This window comes from Ceratotherium simum, chromosome X (assembly GCF_057802395.1).
Source record: "Ceratotherium simum simum isolate JZ-2026a chromosome X, ASM5780239v1, whole genome shotgun sequence".
Taxonomy (NCBI): domain Eukaryota; kingdom Metazoa; phylum Chordata; class Mammalia; order Perissodactyla; family Rhinocerotidae; genus Ceratotherium; species Ceratotherium simum.
In genome coordinates this window covers 86,071,506-86,084,561 of record NC_141940.1, presented here as the reverse complement: position 1 = coordinate 86,084,561, position 13,056 = coordinate 86,071,506, and the positions used below count along the sequence as shown (strand labels likewise).

Below are 13,056 nucleotides of genomic sequence, written 5' to 3'. Positions count from 1 at the left end.
TGCCAGGTAAACGAAGGCTGTTAGTGAGACTACCATGCCCAGGGAAGAATCAGAGGCTGGGCCAAGATAAGGAAAGGGACAGGGGCTAAAGGCATGGGAGTTGGGCGAATGGTAGGGTCAAGGAGCTATGGAGTGGGGGAGCAGGCAGGTGCTTACTTGGTGACGCCAGGAACAGCTCCCACACTGCACGCACGGCTGCGCTTCAGGCTATTGATCAGGCTGCTCTTCCCAACATTGGGAAGGCCTACAAAGGAGCAGCAGATGGCTCAGGGCAGGAAGGGCCCTCAGGAACATTTGGGCCAGCCTGTATGTGAGTGTCCCAGGCAGGGGCAGTGACTAGGCCACAGGAAAGCCAAAAAACAGAGCCTGGCCTCCTGCCTTCCCACTCCAGGCCCTGACCAAGCCCCCACATGGCCTTTCTGGCCTCTCCTCCATTTGTGAGCATACTGACTAGACAAGGTCCTCTCTCTAGATATGACACTCACTTCCCACCCAAAACCAGCATGGGAAAGGTGCTCAATGCAAGGCCTCTGCGACACGATCTAACAGAGGGTGGACATCCTGAAGTGTCTGTGAAACGGAACCGTCTCTCCTGGTGTGTAATTCACCTGGCAAGAGGCTCAACTCCAGATGCCAGTCTCTGAGCAGCTGTCTGCTTGTGGTGTGGTGTGTATTTTTCTGTTTGGGCATCTGTGAGCACCTCTCAGCATGTGAATTTCTTCGTGTGTTTCTCCCTCACCGAGTCTCTCATTCTCACCATTCTCTTTCTCTGTGTGCTAGAATTTACATGTGTACTGCTCTTTCATGGATGCACCTGTGTGTGTGTGTACCCCTCACGCATGGAAATCTCTGTACATCTCTTGCTCTCTTGGTTTTTGTCATTCTAAATATCCTCGTTTTTTCCATTTTTGTCTTTCTCTCCTACTCAGTCTTTTTCTCTATCACATCTTTCTTTCTTTGTGTGTCTCTGTATCTAAGTATCTCTTTCTCTGCCAGTTTGTCTCACTGTCTCTCATTCTGGCCATTGTCCCTTCTTTCTGATTCTCCCCACCCCACTAATTCTGCCTCTTTGTACTTCCTTCTATGCCAACTCGTCTCAGTCTTTCTGTACATGTTCCTTCTTTCTGTGGGCTTGTCTCTCTACATATATGCCCCTCTATACCTGTTTCAGTTTCTTTTGCTCTCTCCCTGTATATGCCTCCCTAACCCTCTCTGTATATATGTATATATCAGTCTCATCATAGACATGTCCATGTATTTGCCTCTATCTGTGACTCCGGGAGCATGACTGTGTCTGAGGATCGAGTGTATCTAGGCACATGTGTCTCTCTGTGGCTCTCTTTGCTTGGAGAGAGCAGAGTTGGAGTGAGTGGGAAGGGTGAGGTGGAAAGGACTTGGTCTGCATGTGTTTTGCCTCTGGATCCGTACACGTACTTGTGGATCTGTATGTGTGCATAGGTATGTGTATGTGTTCCTGTGTCTACATCTCTCTTCTTGACTCTTTCTATGTGCTTCTCTCTGAATTTGTCTCTCTATCCCTGTTTTTATATCTCTCTCATTCTTTCTTTGGATATGCATGTCTGGCCCTCTACATACATGGGGTATCTCTAGCCTTATGTCTCTCTCTGCAGGTCTCTGTGCATATGTCTGTCTTTATGTCCTTTTTGGTATTTCTTTGTGATCATATCTCCCTCTCTCTGCATGCCTCTGTCATTTAAATCTGTCTTCCCGGGGCCAGCCCAGTGGCATAGTGGTTAAGTTTGCGTGCTCCGCTTCAGCGACCTGGGGTTCACGGGTTCAGATCCCGGGTGCAGACCTACACACCACTCATCAAGCCATGCTGTGGCAGCATCCCAATATACAAAACAGAGGAAGACTGGCACAGATGTTAGCTCAGGGACAATCTTCCTCAAGCAAAAAGAGGAAGACTGGCAACAGATGTTAGCTCAGGGCCAATCTTCCTCACAATCGACCAATCAATAAATCTGTCTTTCCTTTCCACTCCCCACCAATCCCACCATTTAGCTTCTCAGATCTTTTTCTGTGTCTATTCAGCTATGCATCTCTATACCTTTTTCTCACTGTCCAGCTCTCCCTCCAATGTCTTTCTCTCTTGGCTTCACTTCCTTTCCTCGATGGTCTATCTCTGCCTCTCTCAATTTCCCTATTCCCTCCCCACCATCCTTCCCTCAGTGCCCTGGGTTCCACACGGGCCCAGGTTTGAGCTTCAGCTCTGCCTTGTCTCAAACAGGGCTGAGCCCCCATGTCCCTTTCCCTTCTCTAGGCCTCAGTGTTCTTATCTGTAAAAGGAAGATGTTCATCCCTCCCTCCCACAGCTCTGGTAGGATGAGATGGTGCCAACTCAAAGTCCAGCCCCACGCATTTGAGCCATGGTTCTAATATTCATTGCACAGTGGTGATTCTGAGTATGCCTCCCCACATCTACCAATCCAAATTACAAATCACAAAACCCTTCCTGAACTGCTCCTCTCTCCCCCAAAAAGGTAACAAAGTTCCCAGAATCCTTTCCCCCAATGAAGCCCCTGCCCAAGGAAGGAGCCTGGGCCCCACAACCTCCCCCAAGGCCTTACCCACAACACCCACGCGGATATGGGTGCGCACTTTGCCAAGGCGGCAATAGTTCCCCAGAACTCTCATGAGATTTTCAGCTCCAAAGCAGGCTTTGCTTTTCAGCAATGACTCAGAGGCCTGCTCCACTGGCACACTGCAACGATTCTGGAAAATGAGGGGTATTACAGAAGAGACATCAGGTGGGAGATGTGGTCTGGGCCCAGATTTCCAACATTCATGGAAACTTTCAGGGCCACCTAACTGTGATCACCAAGATCCCCACCCAAAGCAGAGGGCTTCTCACACAGGCCCCGAACACCTGCCATTTCCCTGCTCCCCTCAGAGACCCACAAGGCCTGTTTTCCCACTGTCTTTACATCTCCAGTCTTCTCTGTCCCTCCCTTTGCCTGGACACATATGTCTCTTGCCTCCCTCAGCTGGGGCAGGATGGCATCCTGGCCTCTAAACAGGCCAGGTTTGAGTTCCAGCTCTGCTTCTCACAGGCATGTGCCCGGCAAATCCTGCTTCCCTTCTCTGGGCTTTGGTGTTCTCAGCTGCACAGTGTCGACATCCGCTCTCCCTGCCTGTGGTGGGAAGAGATAATTGCTTGGCCATCTTGGTTATCAGATCGACTGTCACAGTATCACAGTGCTTGTGTTCAAGTAACTCTTATTTTACTTAACAATGGCCCCAAAGTGCAAGAGTAATGACACTGGAAATTCGGATATGCCAAAGAGAAGGCGTAAAGTGCTTCCTTTAAGTGAAAAGGTGAAAGTTCTTGACTTAATAAGGAAAGAAAAAAAATTACACACTGAGGTTCCTAAGATTTATGGTAATTTTTATTAGAGTATATGTTATAATTGTTCTATTTTTTATTATTAATTATTACTGTTAATCTCTTACTGAGCCTAATTTATAAATTAAACTTTATCATAGTTATGCCTGCCTAGGAAAAATCATAGGATATATATGGTTCGGTACTATCTGCGGTTTCAGGCATCCACTGTGAGTCTTAGAACATATCCCCCCTGGATAAGGGGGAACTACTGTATCACATTTCTCTCAGATGAGCAAAGATTAAAACGTTTAATGACACCAAAGGTTGGCAAGGATGTAGGGAAATAGGCCCTCTCACACATTCATCTACCCCATTGGTGGGAAGACAAACTGGTACAGCCACTGGGGGGGGAGCAATTTATCAGTGTTTAGGAAAATGTAAAATGCGTAAAGCCTAGCCACTCCACCTCTCAGTACCCAACTGACACAAACACTTGCCCACCTGCCAAGAAGACATGTGCAAAGGTGCGTGCTGAAGTACTGATTATCATCATAAAAAACTGAAAACTGATTTTTATTTAGCATCAAAAAGGTAGATCTCAGTGACGTCACCATCATGGCAGAGTGAGCTCTTCCCCTAGACTCTCCCCCTTAAAACACAACGAAAAGCACATTCATATACCAAGAGAAGTCATTCACACAACACAAAAGACGTCAGAGAGACCCACACAGCCATACATATAAGGTGGAGGTGCTGGACCCCCCAGAGGAATTGGAGGGGGTAAGGCATCTCCTCTCCCTCCCAAACAGCAGCAAACCTGGGCTCCAGACCATGCGGCTCTCAAAGGAGAGAGGGGAGGGGCAGCCCTCAATGGGAACACCGTCGCTCTCCAAGTTCCCTCACAGCCTGGGGGAAAGCCCTACACAGAGGTGACTAAGCTACTGCGGGCATGTCTTCATCAAGCCAGCACCCCAGGAGAGCAGACAGAGAGTAGAGCGAGAACACCCCCGGGGTCACAGAGGCAAAAGAAAGTGCCCCTCCTCCACTCGGCACCCCAGGTCAGCCAGTCGGCCCGAGCACCTGTGCAAAGGATAGAACATCAGCAACTAGGAGCAAACGAGCTGGGATCGCGATGGGCTCAGAATACACAGCTCTTGATCCCCACGCAGTGACAGCAGGTGGAAGCTGCAACCAGATACTATCACTATGCCGAGGCACAAACCTACGCCCTCAAATAGTATGAAAAAATATATTAAATCTCCAGACAAGAAGGAAAATGAAAAGCACCCAGAAATCAATCCTGAAGGCACAGAAATTTATAATCTAAATGACAGAGAATTCAAGATAGCTATCATAAAAATACTCAACGAGTTACAAGAAAATACAGATAGACAGTTCTATGAAATCAGGAACTTGTTCACAAAAGAGATTCAAACTATAAAGAAAAACCAATCAGAAATACTGGAGATGAAAAACACAATGGATGAGATAAGGAAAAATCTGGAATCCCTGACCAACAAAGCTGATATTATGGAGGGCAGAATTAGCAGCTTGGAGGACAGAAATACAGAAATGATTCAGATGGAGGAAGAGAGAGAACAAAGACGAAAAAGAAATGAAGAAATTCTCTGAAAAATATCCAACTCAATTAGGATACGCTACATAAAGATTACAGGTATTCCAGAGGGAGAAGAGAAGAAGAAGGGAGCAGAAAGCTTGTTCAAAGAAAGAACAGCTAGGGGGCCGACCCAGTGGCATAGCAGTTAAGTTCGTGCGTTCCACTTCAGCAGCTCAGGGTTTGCAGGTTCAGATCCCAGGTGCGGACCTATGCATCGTTTATGAAGCCATGCTGTGGCACACGTCCCACATATAAAGTAGAGGAAGATGGGCAAGGATGTTAGCCCAGGGCCAATCTTCCTCAGCAAAAAGAGGAGGATTGGCAACAGATGTTAGCTCAGGGCTAATCTTCCTCACCCAAAAATGAAAAAAAGAAATAATAGATGAGAACTTCCCAAACCTGGGGAAGGAGCTGGAAATACAAGTGGAAGAACCCAACAGAACTCCTAAACACATCAATGTAAAAACACCTTCTCCAAAGCGTATAGTAGTAAAGCTGGCATAGGTCAATGACAAAGAAAAAATATCAGGGCAGAAAGGCAGAAGAAAATAACTTACATGAGTCAGCCTGGTAGTGTAGTGGTTAAGTTCATGCACTCCACATCGGCGACCCAGGGTTCGTGGGTTCAGATCCCAGGCGCAGACCTATGCATCACTTATCAAGCCATGCTGTGGTAGGCGTCCCATATATAAAGTAGAGGAAGATGGGCATGGATGTTTAGTCCAGGGCCAATCTTCCTCAGCAAAAGAGGAAGATAGCCACCAGATGTTAGCTCAGGGCTAATCTTCCTCACCAAAAAAAAAAAAGAATATACATTACAAAGGAACGCCTATCAGGCTTTCAGCAGATTTCTCAGCAGAAAATTTACAGGCCAGGAGAGAGTGGAATGCTTTATAAAAAATTCTGAAAGATAAAAACTTTCAGCCAAGAATACTCTATCCAGCAAAAACATCCTTCAGAAATGATGGAGAAATAAAAAGTTTCTCAGATAAACAAAGGCTAAGGGAGTTCACCACCACAAGACACCCCCTACAAGAAATGCTTAAGAAGGATGGAAGACAATACACCAAACTAATGGCAAACAAAAGAAAGCAGGTGCTGCCGTACTCATATCAGACAAAGTAGACTTCAAGATAAAACAGGTAATGAGAGACAAAGAGGGTCAGTATATAATGATAAAAGGGACACTCCACAATGAAGACATAACACTTATAAACATATATGCACACAACACAGGAGCACCAAAGTACATAAAGAAACTATTAACAAACCTAAAAGGAGATATTAACGACAACACAATAATAGTAGGGGACCTTAACACCTCACTCACATCAATGGATAGATCATCCAGACAGAAAGTCAACAAGGAAGTACTGGATTTAAATGAAAAACTAGGGTCGGCCCCGTGGCTTAGCGGTTAAGTGCGTGCGCTCCGCTACTGGCGGCATGGGTTCAGATCCCGGGCGCACCAACGCACTGCTTCTCTGGCCATGCTGAAGCTGCGTCCCACGTACAGCAACTACAAGGATGTGCAACTATGACATACAACTATCTACTGGGGCTTTGGGGGGAAAAAAAGAGGAGGATTGGCAATAGATGTTAGCTCACGGCTGATCTTCCTCACAAAAAAAAAAAAAATGAAAAACTAGACCAGATGGACTTAATAGATATATATAGAACACTCTATCCAAAAACAGCAAAATACACACTCTTCTCAAGTGCACATAGAACATTCTCAAGGATAGACCATATGTTGGGAAACAAGGCAAGCCTCTATAAATTTAAGAAAATTGAAATCATATCAAGCATCTTTTCTGACCAAAATACTAGGAAACCAGAAATCCACTACAAGAAAAAAGCTGGGAAAGGGACAAAGATGTGGAGACTAAACAACATGTTACTGAACAACAAATGGATCATTCAAGAAATTAAAGGAGAAATCAAAAAATATCTGGAGACAAACGAAAATGAAAATACACCATACCAACTCATACGAGATGTAGCAAAAGTGGTCCTAAGAGGCAAATTCATAGCAATACAGGCCCACTTTAACAAACAAGAAAAATCTCAAATAAATAATCTTAAACTACACTTAACACAATTAGATAAAGAAGAACAAAGTCCAAAGTCAGCAGAAGGAGGTAAATAATAAAAATTATTGCAGAAATAAATGATATTGAAACAAAAAAAAATAGTAGAAAGGATCAATGAAACAAACAGCTGGTTCTTTAAGAAGATAAACAAAATTGACAACCTCTTAGCCAGACTCACTAAGAAAAAAAGAGAGAAGGCCCAAATAAATAAAATTAGAAATGAAAGAGGAGAAATTATAAGGGATACCACAGAAATACAAAGGATTATAAGAGAATACTATGAAAAACTATATGCCAACAAATTAGACAATCTAGAAGAAATGGATAAATTCTTAGACTCATACAACCTGCCAAAATGAATCAAGAAGAAATAGAGAATCTCAATAGACAAATAACAAGGGAAGAGATTGAAACAGTAATCAAAAACCTCCCAAAAAATAAAAGTTCAGGACCAGATGGCTTCTCTGGAGAATTCTACTAAACATTCAAAGATGATTTAATACCTATCCTTCTCAAACTATTTCAAAAAATTGAGGAAGGGGCCAGCCCCATGGCATAGCGGTTAAGTGCGCACCCTCTGCTGCTGGTGGCCCGGGTTTGGATCCCAGTCGCACACTGACGCACCGCCTGTCAGGCCATGCTGTGGTGTGGTCCCATATAAAGTAGAGAAAGATGGGCACGGATGTTAGCCCAGGGCCAGTCTTCCTCAGCAAAAAGCGGAGGATTGACAGATCCTCAGACAGCTCAGGGCTGCTCTTCCTCACACACAAAAAAAAAAAATCGATGGAGACAGAATACTTCCTAACACATTCTATTAGGCCAACATCACCCTAATACCAAAGCCAGACAAGGATAACACAAAGAAGGAAAATTACAGGCCAATATCACTGATGAACATAGATGCAAATATCCTCAACCAAATATTGGCAAACCGAATACAGCAATATACAAAAATGATCATACACCATGATCAAGTGGGACTTATACCAGGGACACAGGGATGGTTCAACATCCGCAAATCAATCAATGGGATACACGACGTTAACAAAATGAGGAACAAAAACCACATGATCATCTCAATAGACACAGATGAAGCATCTGACAAAATTCAACATCCATTTATGATAAAAACTCTCAATAAAACGGGTATAGAAGGAAAGTACCTCAACATAATAAAGGCCATATATGACAAACCCACAGCCAACATCATACTCAATGGGGAAAATCTGAAAGCCATCGCTCTGAGAATAGGAACAAGACAAGGGTGCCCACCCTCACCACTCTTATTCAACACAGTACTGGAGGTTTTGGCCAGATCAATTAGGCAAGAAAAAGAAATAAAAGGAATCCAAAAAGGCAATGAAGAAGTGAAACTGTCGCTGTTCACAGACAACATGATTTTATATATAGAAAAACCTAAGAAGTCCATCAGAAAACTATTAGAAATAATCAACAACTACAGCAACGTTGCAAGGTACAAAGTCAACTTACATAAATCAGTTTCATTTCTATACTCTAATAATAAACTAACAGAAAGAGAACTCAAGTATACAATCCCATTTACAATCACAACAAAAAGAATAAAATATCTAGGAATAAATTTAACCAAAGAGGTGAAAGACCTATACAATGAAAACTATAAGACATTATTGAAAGAAATCGATGACGACATAAAGAAATGGAAAAATATTCCACTCACATGGATTGGAAGAATAAACAGTTAAAATGTGCATATTACCTAAAGCAATCTACAGATTAAATGCAATCCCAATCAGAATCCCAATGACATTCTTCATGGAAATAGAACAAAGAATACTAAATTTCATATGGGTCAACAAGAAACCCTTAATAGCTAAAGCAATTCTGAGAAAAAAAAACAAAGCTGGAGGCATCACAATCCCTGACTTCAAAATATACTGCAAAGCTATAGTAATCAAAACAGCACGGTACTAGTATAAAAACAGACACACAGATCAATGGAACAGAATTGAAAGTCCAGAAATAAAACCACACAGATGTGTGGTCACATCAAAGATTAGACAGCTAATCTTTGACAAAGGAGCTAAGAACATACAATGGAGATAGGAAAGCCTCTTCAGTAAATGGTGCTGGGAAAACTGGACAGCCAACATGCAAAAGAATGAAAGTAGACCATTATCTTTCGCCATACACAAAAATTAACTCAAAATGGATGAAAGACTTGAATGTAAGACCTGAAATGATAAAACTCCTGGAAGAAAATATAGGCACTGCACTCTTTGACATCAGTCTTAGAAGGACCTTTTAGAATATCATGTCTACTCGGACAAAGGAAACAAAAGAGAAAAAAAACAAGTGGGACTTCATCAGACTAAAGAGCTTCTGCAACACAAAGGAAACCAGGATCAAAAGGAAAAGACAACCCACAAACTGGGAGAAAATATTTGCAAATCATATACCCAACAAGGGGTTAATCTCCATAATATATAAAGAATTCACACACAACTGAACAACAAAAGAACAAACTACCCGATCAAAAAATGGGCAGAGGATATGAACGGACATTTTTCCAAAGAAGATATACAGATGGCCAATAGGCACATGAAAATATGTTCAGCATCACCAATCATCAGGGAAATGCAAATCAAAACTGCACTAAGATATCACCTTATACTCATTAGAATGGCTATAATCACCAAGTCAAAAAATAACAAATGTTGGAGAGGTTGTGGAGAAAAGGGAACACTCATACACTGCTGGTGGGAATGCAGACTGGTACAGCCACTATGGAAAACAGCATGGAGATTTCTCAAAAAGTTAAAAATAGAAATACCATATGATCCAGCTATCTCACTACTGGGTATTTATCCAAAGAACTTGAAATCAACAATTCAAAGAGACTTATGCACCCCTATGTTCACTGCGGCATTATTCACTATAGCCGAGAAGTAGAAGCAACCCAAATGTCCATCAACTGATGATTGGATAAAGAAGATGTAGTATATATTTACAATGGAATACTACTCAGCCATAAAAAAAAAACAAAATCGTCCCATTTGCAACAACATAGATGGACCTTGAGGGTATTATGTTAAGCAAAATAAGCCAGACAAAGACAAACACCATATGATCTCACTCATATATGTGGAAGATAAACTAACACACAAGACGGAGAGAACAGTTTAGTTGTTACCAGGGGGAAGGGGGTTGGGGGGTAGGCACAAGGGGTGAAGGGATGCATTTATATGGTGATTGACAAATAATAATGTACAACTGACATTTCACAATGTTATAAACTATTATGAACTCAATAAAAAAAAAAGTGATTGAGAAACAAAAAAAAGGTAGATCTCTATAGAAAGATCTCCAAGAAAAACAAAAAAGGAAGTCACAGGATGACATATATGATACCCCCAAACATTATTTTCTCTTTATATATACATTCACATATATATAAAGCTCAGAAAAACATCTGGAAGGATACACACCAAACTGACAATGGTGGTTACCTCTGGGTGTGGATAAAGGACACTGGAATTAGGGGTACTGGTGAAAGGATATTTAAGCTTTATCTATAATTGTTTTCATTTCTTCTACTTTATTTTTTACACCTGGTGCAAAGCTGAAAAAATGTCCCCCCAGCACCCGGTTTCTCTCCCTAGAAGAAACCAACGTTTCTGTATACTTTAATATTTTACAATGAAAATGCATTTCTGTATTTATATAATTAGAAAGTATTGTGATTTGCTTTAAAGAGAAAAACGAATGGAGGCATATATATATATATATTTTGTGTGTGTGTGTGTGAGGAAGATCAGCCCTGAGCTAACATCCGCGCTAATCTTCCTCTTTTTGCTGAGGAAGACCGGCTCTGAGCTAACATCTATTGCCAATCCTCCTCCTTTTTGTCCCCCAAAGCCCCAGTAGATAGTTGTATGTCATGGTTGCACATCCTTCTAGTTGCTGTATGTGGGACGCGGCCTCCGCGTGGCCGGAGAAGCGGTGCGTCGGTGCGCGCCCGGGATCCGAACCCGGGCCGCTAGCAGTGGAGTGCGCGCACTTAACCGCTAAGCCACGGGGCCGGCCCCGAGGCATATATTTTTAAAAGTTAACAAACAGTTGACTATATTTTCCAAATTTTCTATAGACAGTATGTATTATTCTTACATCTGGAAAAAAAATGCTTCTGGAGGAGCAATAATATAGGAAGGAGTGAAATGAAACTAATATTAAGAAGTCATCCAGTAAAGCATAAAGCTCAAAGTTGAAGGCCCAGTTCAATTACCAAGTGGCCGGAGGCCTGGGTCCAGTCACGATCCCTCAACCCTCACCCCAGGCTACCCTGAAAGAGGCTAGATGCCCCTGGCCCCAGCTTACCAGGTTTTTGACCTGATGCTGGGTACTGGCCTTGAAAGCCACAGTTGGCAGCTCATTCCGAAGGTAATCCAGCCACTTTTCCACAACCTCCTTGGGGACAAGGTCTGGGGAAAATAGGAACAGATAGGACTGGTAAGGAGAACATCACCTAGATGGCTCACTCCAAAGACACATCCACCTACACCCAATGCTAGGCCCACCTCCTGCCAACAGATGCCAGTCCCTGTCCAGTCCCCAGGTTAGAGTTAGAAAGGACAATCTAGTCTAGGGGACCAGTTGGCCCTCCCTGAAGGGACTTCTGTTCCCTCATGGAAAATGGGCAAACTAGCTGTTTGGTCCCAGAGGCCTTCCTTCCAAGACAGGGAGCCCAGGGTGCCAAAGGCCTCCAAAAGATTACGTTTACCATCCCCTCTCTGGATCATTCTAGGTTGGGCCAAATGTCAAGAATAACTCTGACAAGAATGACTACCATTTGTGAAGTACTGACCATGTATGTACCCAGCACTTTACCATTAATTCTCACAACAACCCTGTGAGGTTGGTACAACGATAGCCCACTTTACAGCTAGAGAAACAGAAGCTCTCAGGTGACATGACTCGTCCAAGATCCCAGAGAAAATAGACAGCACAACTGAGCTAAGACCCAGACCGGAGTGACTCCTGAGCCCACGTGCTCTTCTGCCCTAGTCTTTGGGTTCAGCTTAGGGGAGACAGAAACTCTCCAAGGTAGGCCAGTCACAGACAAGGCTAAAAATGGCAAGAACAGGGGACTAAAAGGCAGATAGACTTGGACTCCATTCCCAACTTCTGCTACACTGTGTGTGTGTGTGTGTGTGTGCGTGCGTGCGCGTGTGCGTGTGTGCGTCTTTAGAGAAAAGTGACTTCACCTCTCAGATTCCTGGCTTTAAAAACTGGAGTAAGAATTCCTACCTCACAGAACTGTTATGAATACCACTGAGTTGCTGGGTCTCGGGGTCTGGTCTGAGCCAGTTTTTCAAGAAGGCCTGGCCCCTATCCTGCCTTACCCAATCCTGCCCAACACCCACCAATCTTGTTCAAGACCAGGACCAGCTTCTTGTTGCCTTCTGCCCGCAGTACAGCCTCCTCCATTTGGAAGCAACGGCAGCCCAACGGGTCCCTGGCATCCAGGACTTCCAGAATCACATCCGAGTATTCCACCACCTGCAGGGCAGAGGATGGGTGATGAAGGCAGGGAAGGACTGGGTAGCAATTACACAGGCCCATGAAAGAAAGGTCTCCATCTCAGTCAGGAAAAACAGAAATGGAGAGGAGATGGAACTGGATTGGTGCCCTCCCTAAAGGGCCTTAAGAAATGGATCCCCATACCTTACGGAACTCCTTGTAATAAGCCTTCCTTGTGGCCTCATCATCCAGCTGAGGAAACATATTTAATTCTTGCAAAACCTTTTCCTAAAGGAAAAAAAAGAGAATGGTCCAGGGGAAGAAAGAGAGAGTGAGAGCCAGGGCTTTAGAAACCACGGGAGGCTGGGGTAGCCATGTGAGTCCCAGCCCACTGAAGAGTAGCTTTGACCAGCCAACAAAGCCAGGAACTAGAAGAAGAATGGATAGACCCACATGGTGCATGTATACGCCTATGTGTAAGTGTGTGTTTGAGCACC

The 13,056-nt window shown here is 43.6% G+C and overlaps 1 protein-coding gene across 12 annotated transcripts in view; it reads right to left on the bottom strand.

Annotated features, from left to right (window-relative positions):
* Window positions 1–13,056, bottom strand: part of GNL3L (G protein nucleolar 3 like) — a 34,715-nt gene that overhangs the window by 8,117 nt on the left and 13,542 nt on the right. For all 12 annotated transcript variants that reach the window (XM_087426617.1, XM_087426616.1, XM_087426623.1 and 9 more), the window contains 5 exons: window positions 12,764–12,847; window positions 12,463–12,598; window positions 11,417–11,520; window positions 2,592–2,736; window positions 157–244 (listed from right to left, as the gene is read on the bottom strand). In XM_087426617.1, coding sequence (XP_087282743.1) covers window positions 157–244; window positions 2,592–2,736; window positions 11,417–11,520; window positions 12,463–12,598; window positions 12,764–12,847 — 557 coding nt within the window. The remainder of the gene's footprint in view (window positions 1–156; window positions 245–2,591; window positions 2,737–11,416; window positions 11,521–12,462; window positions 12,599–12,763; window positions 12,848–13,056) is intronic.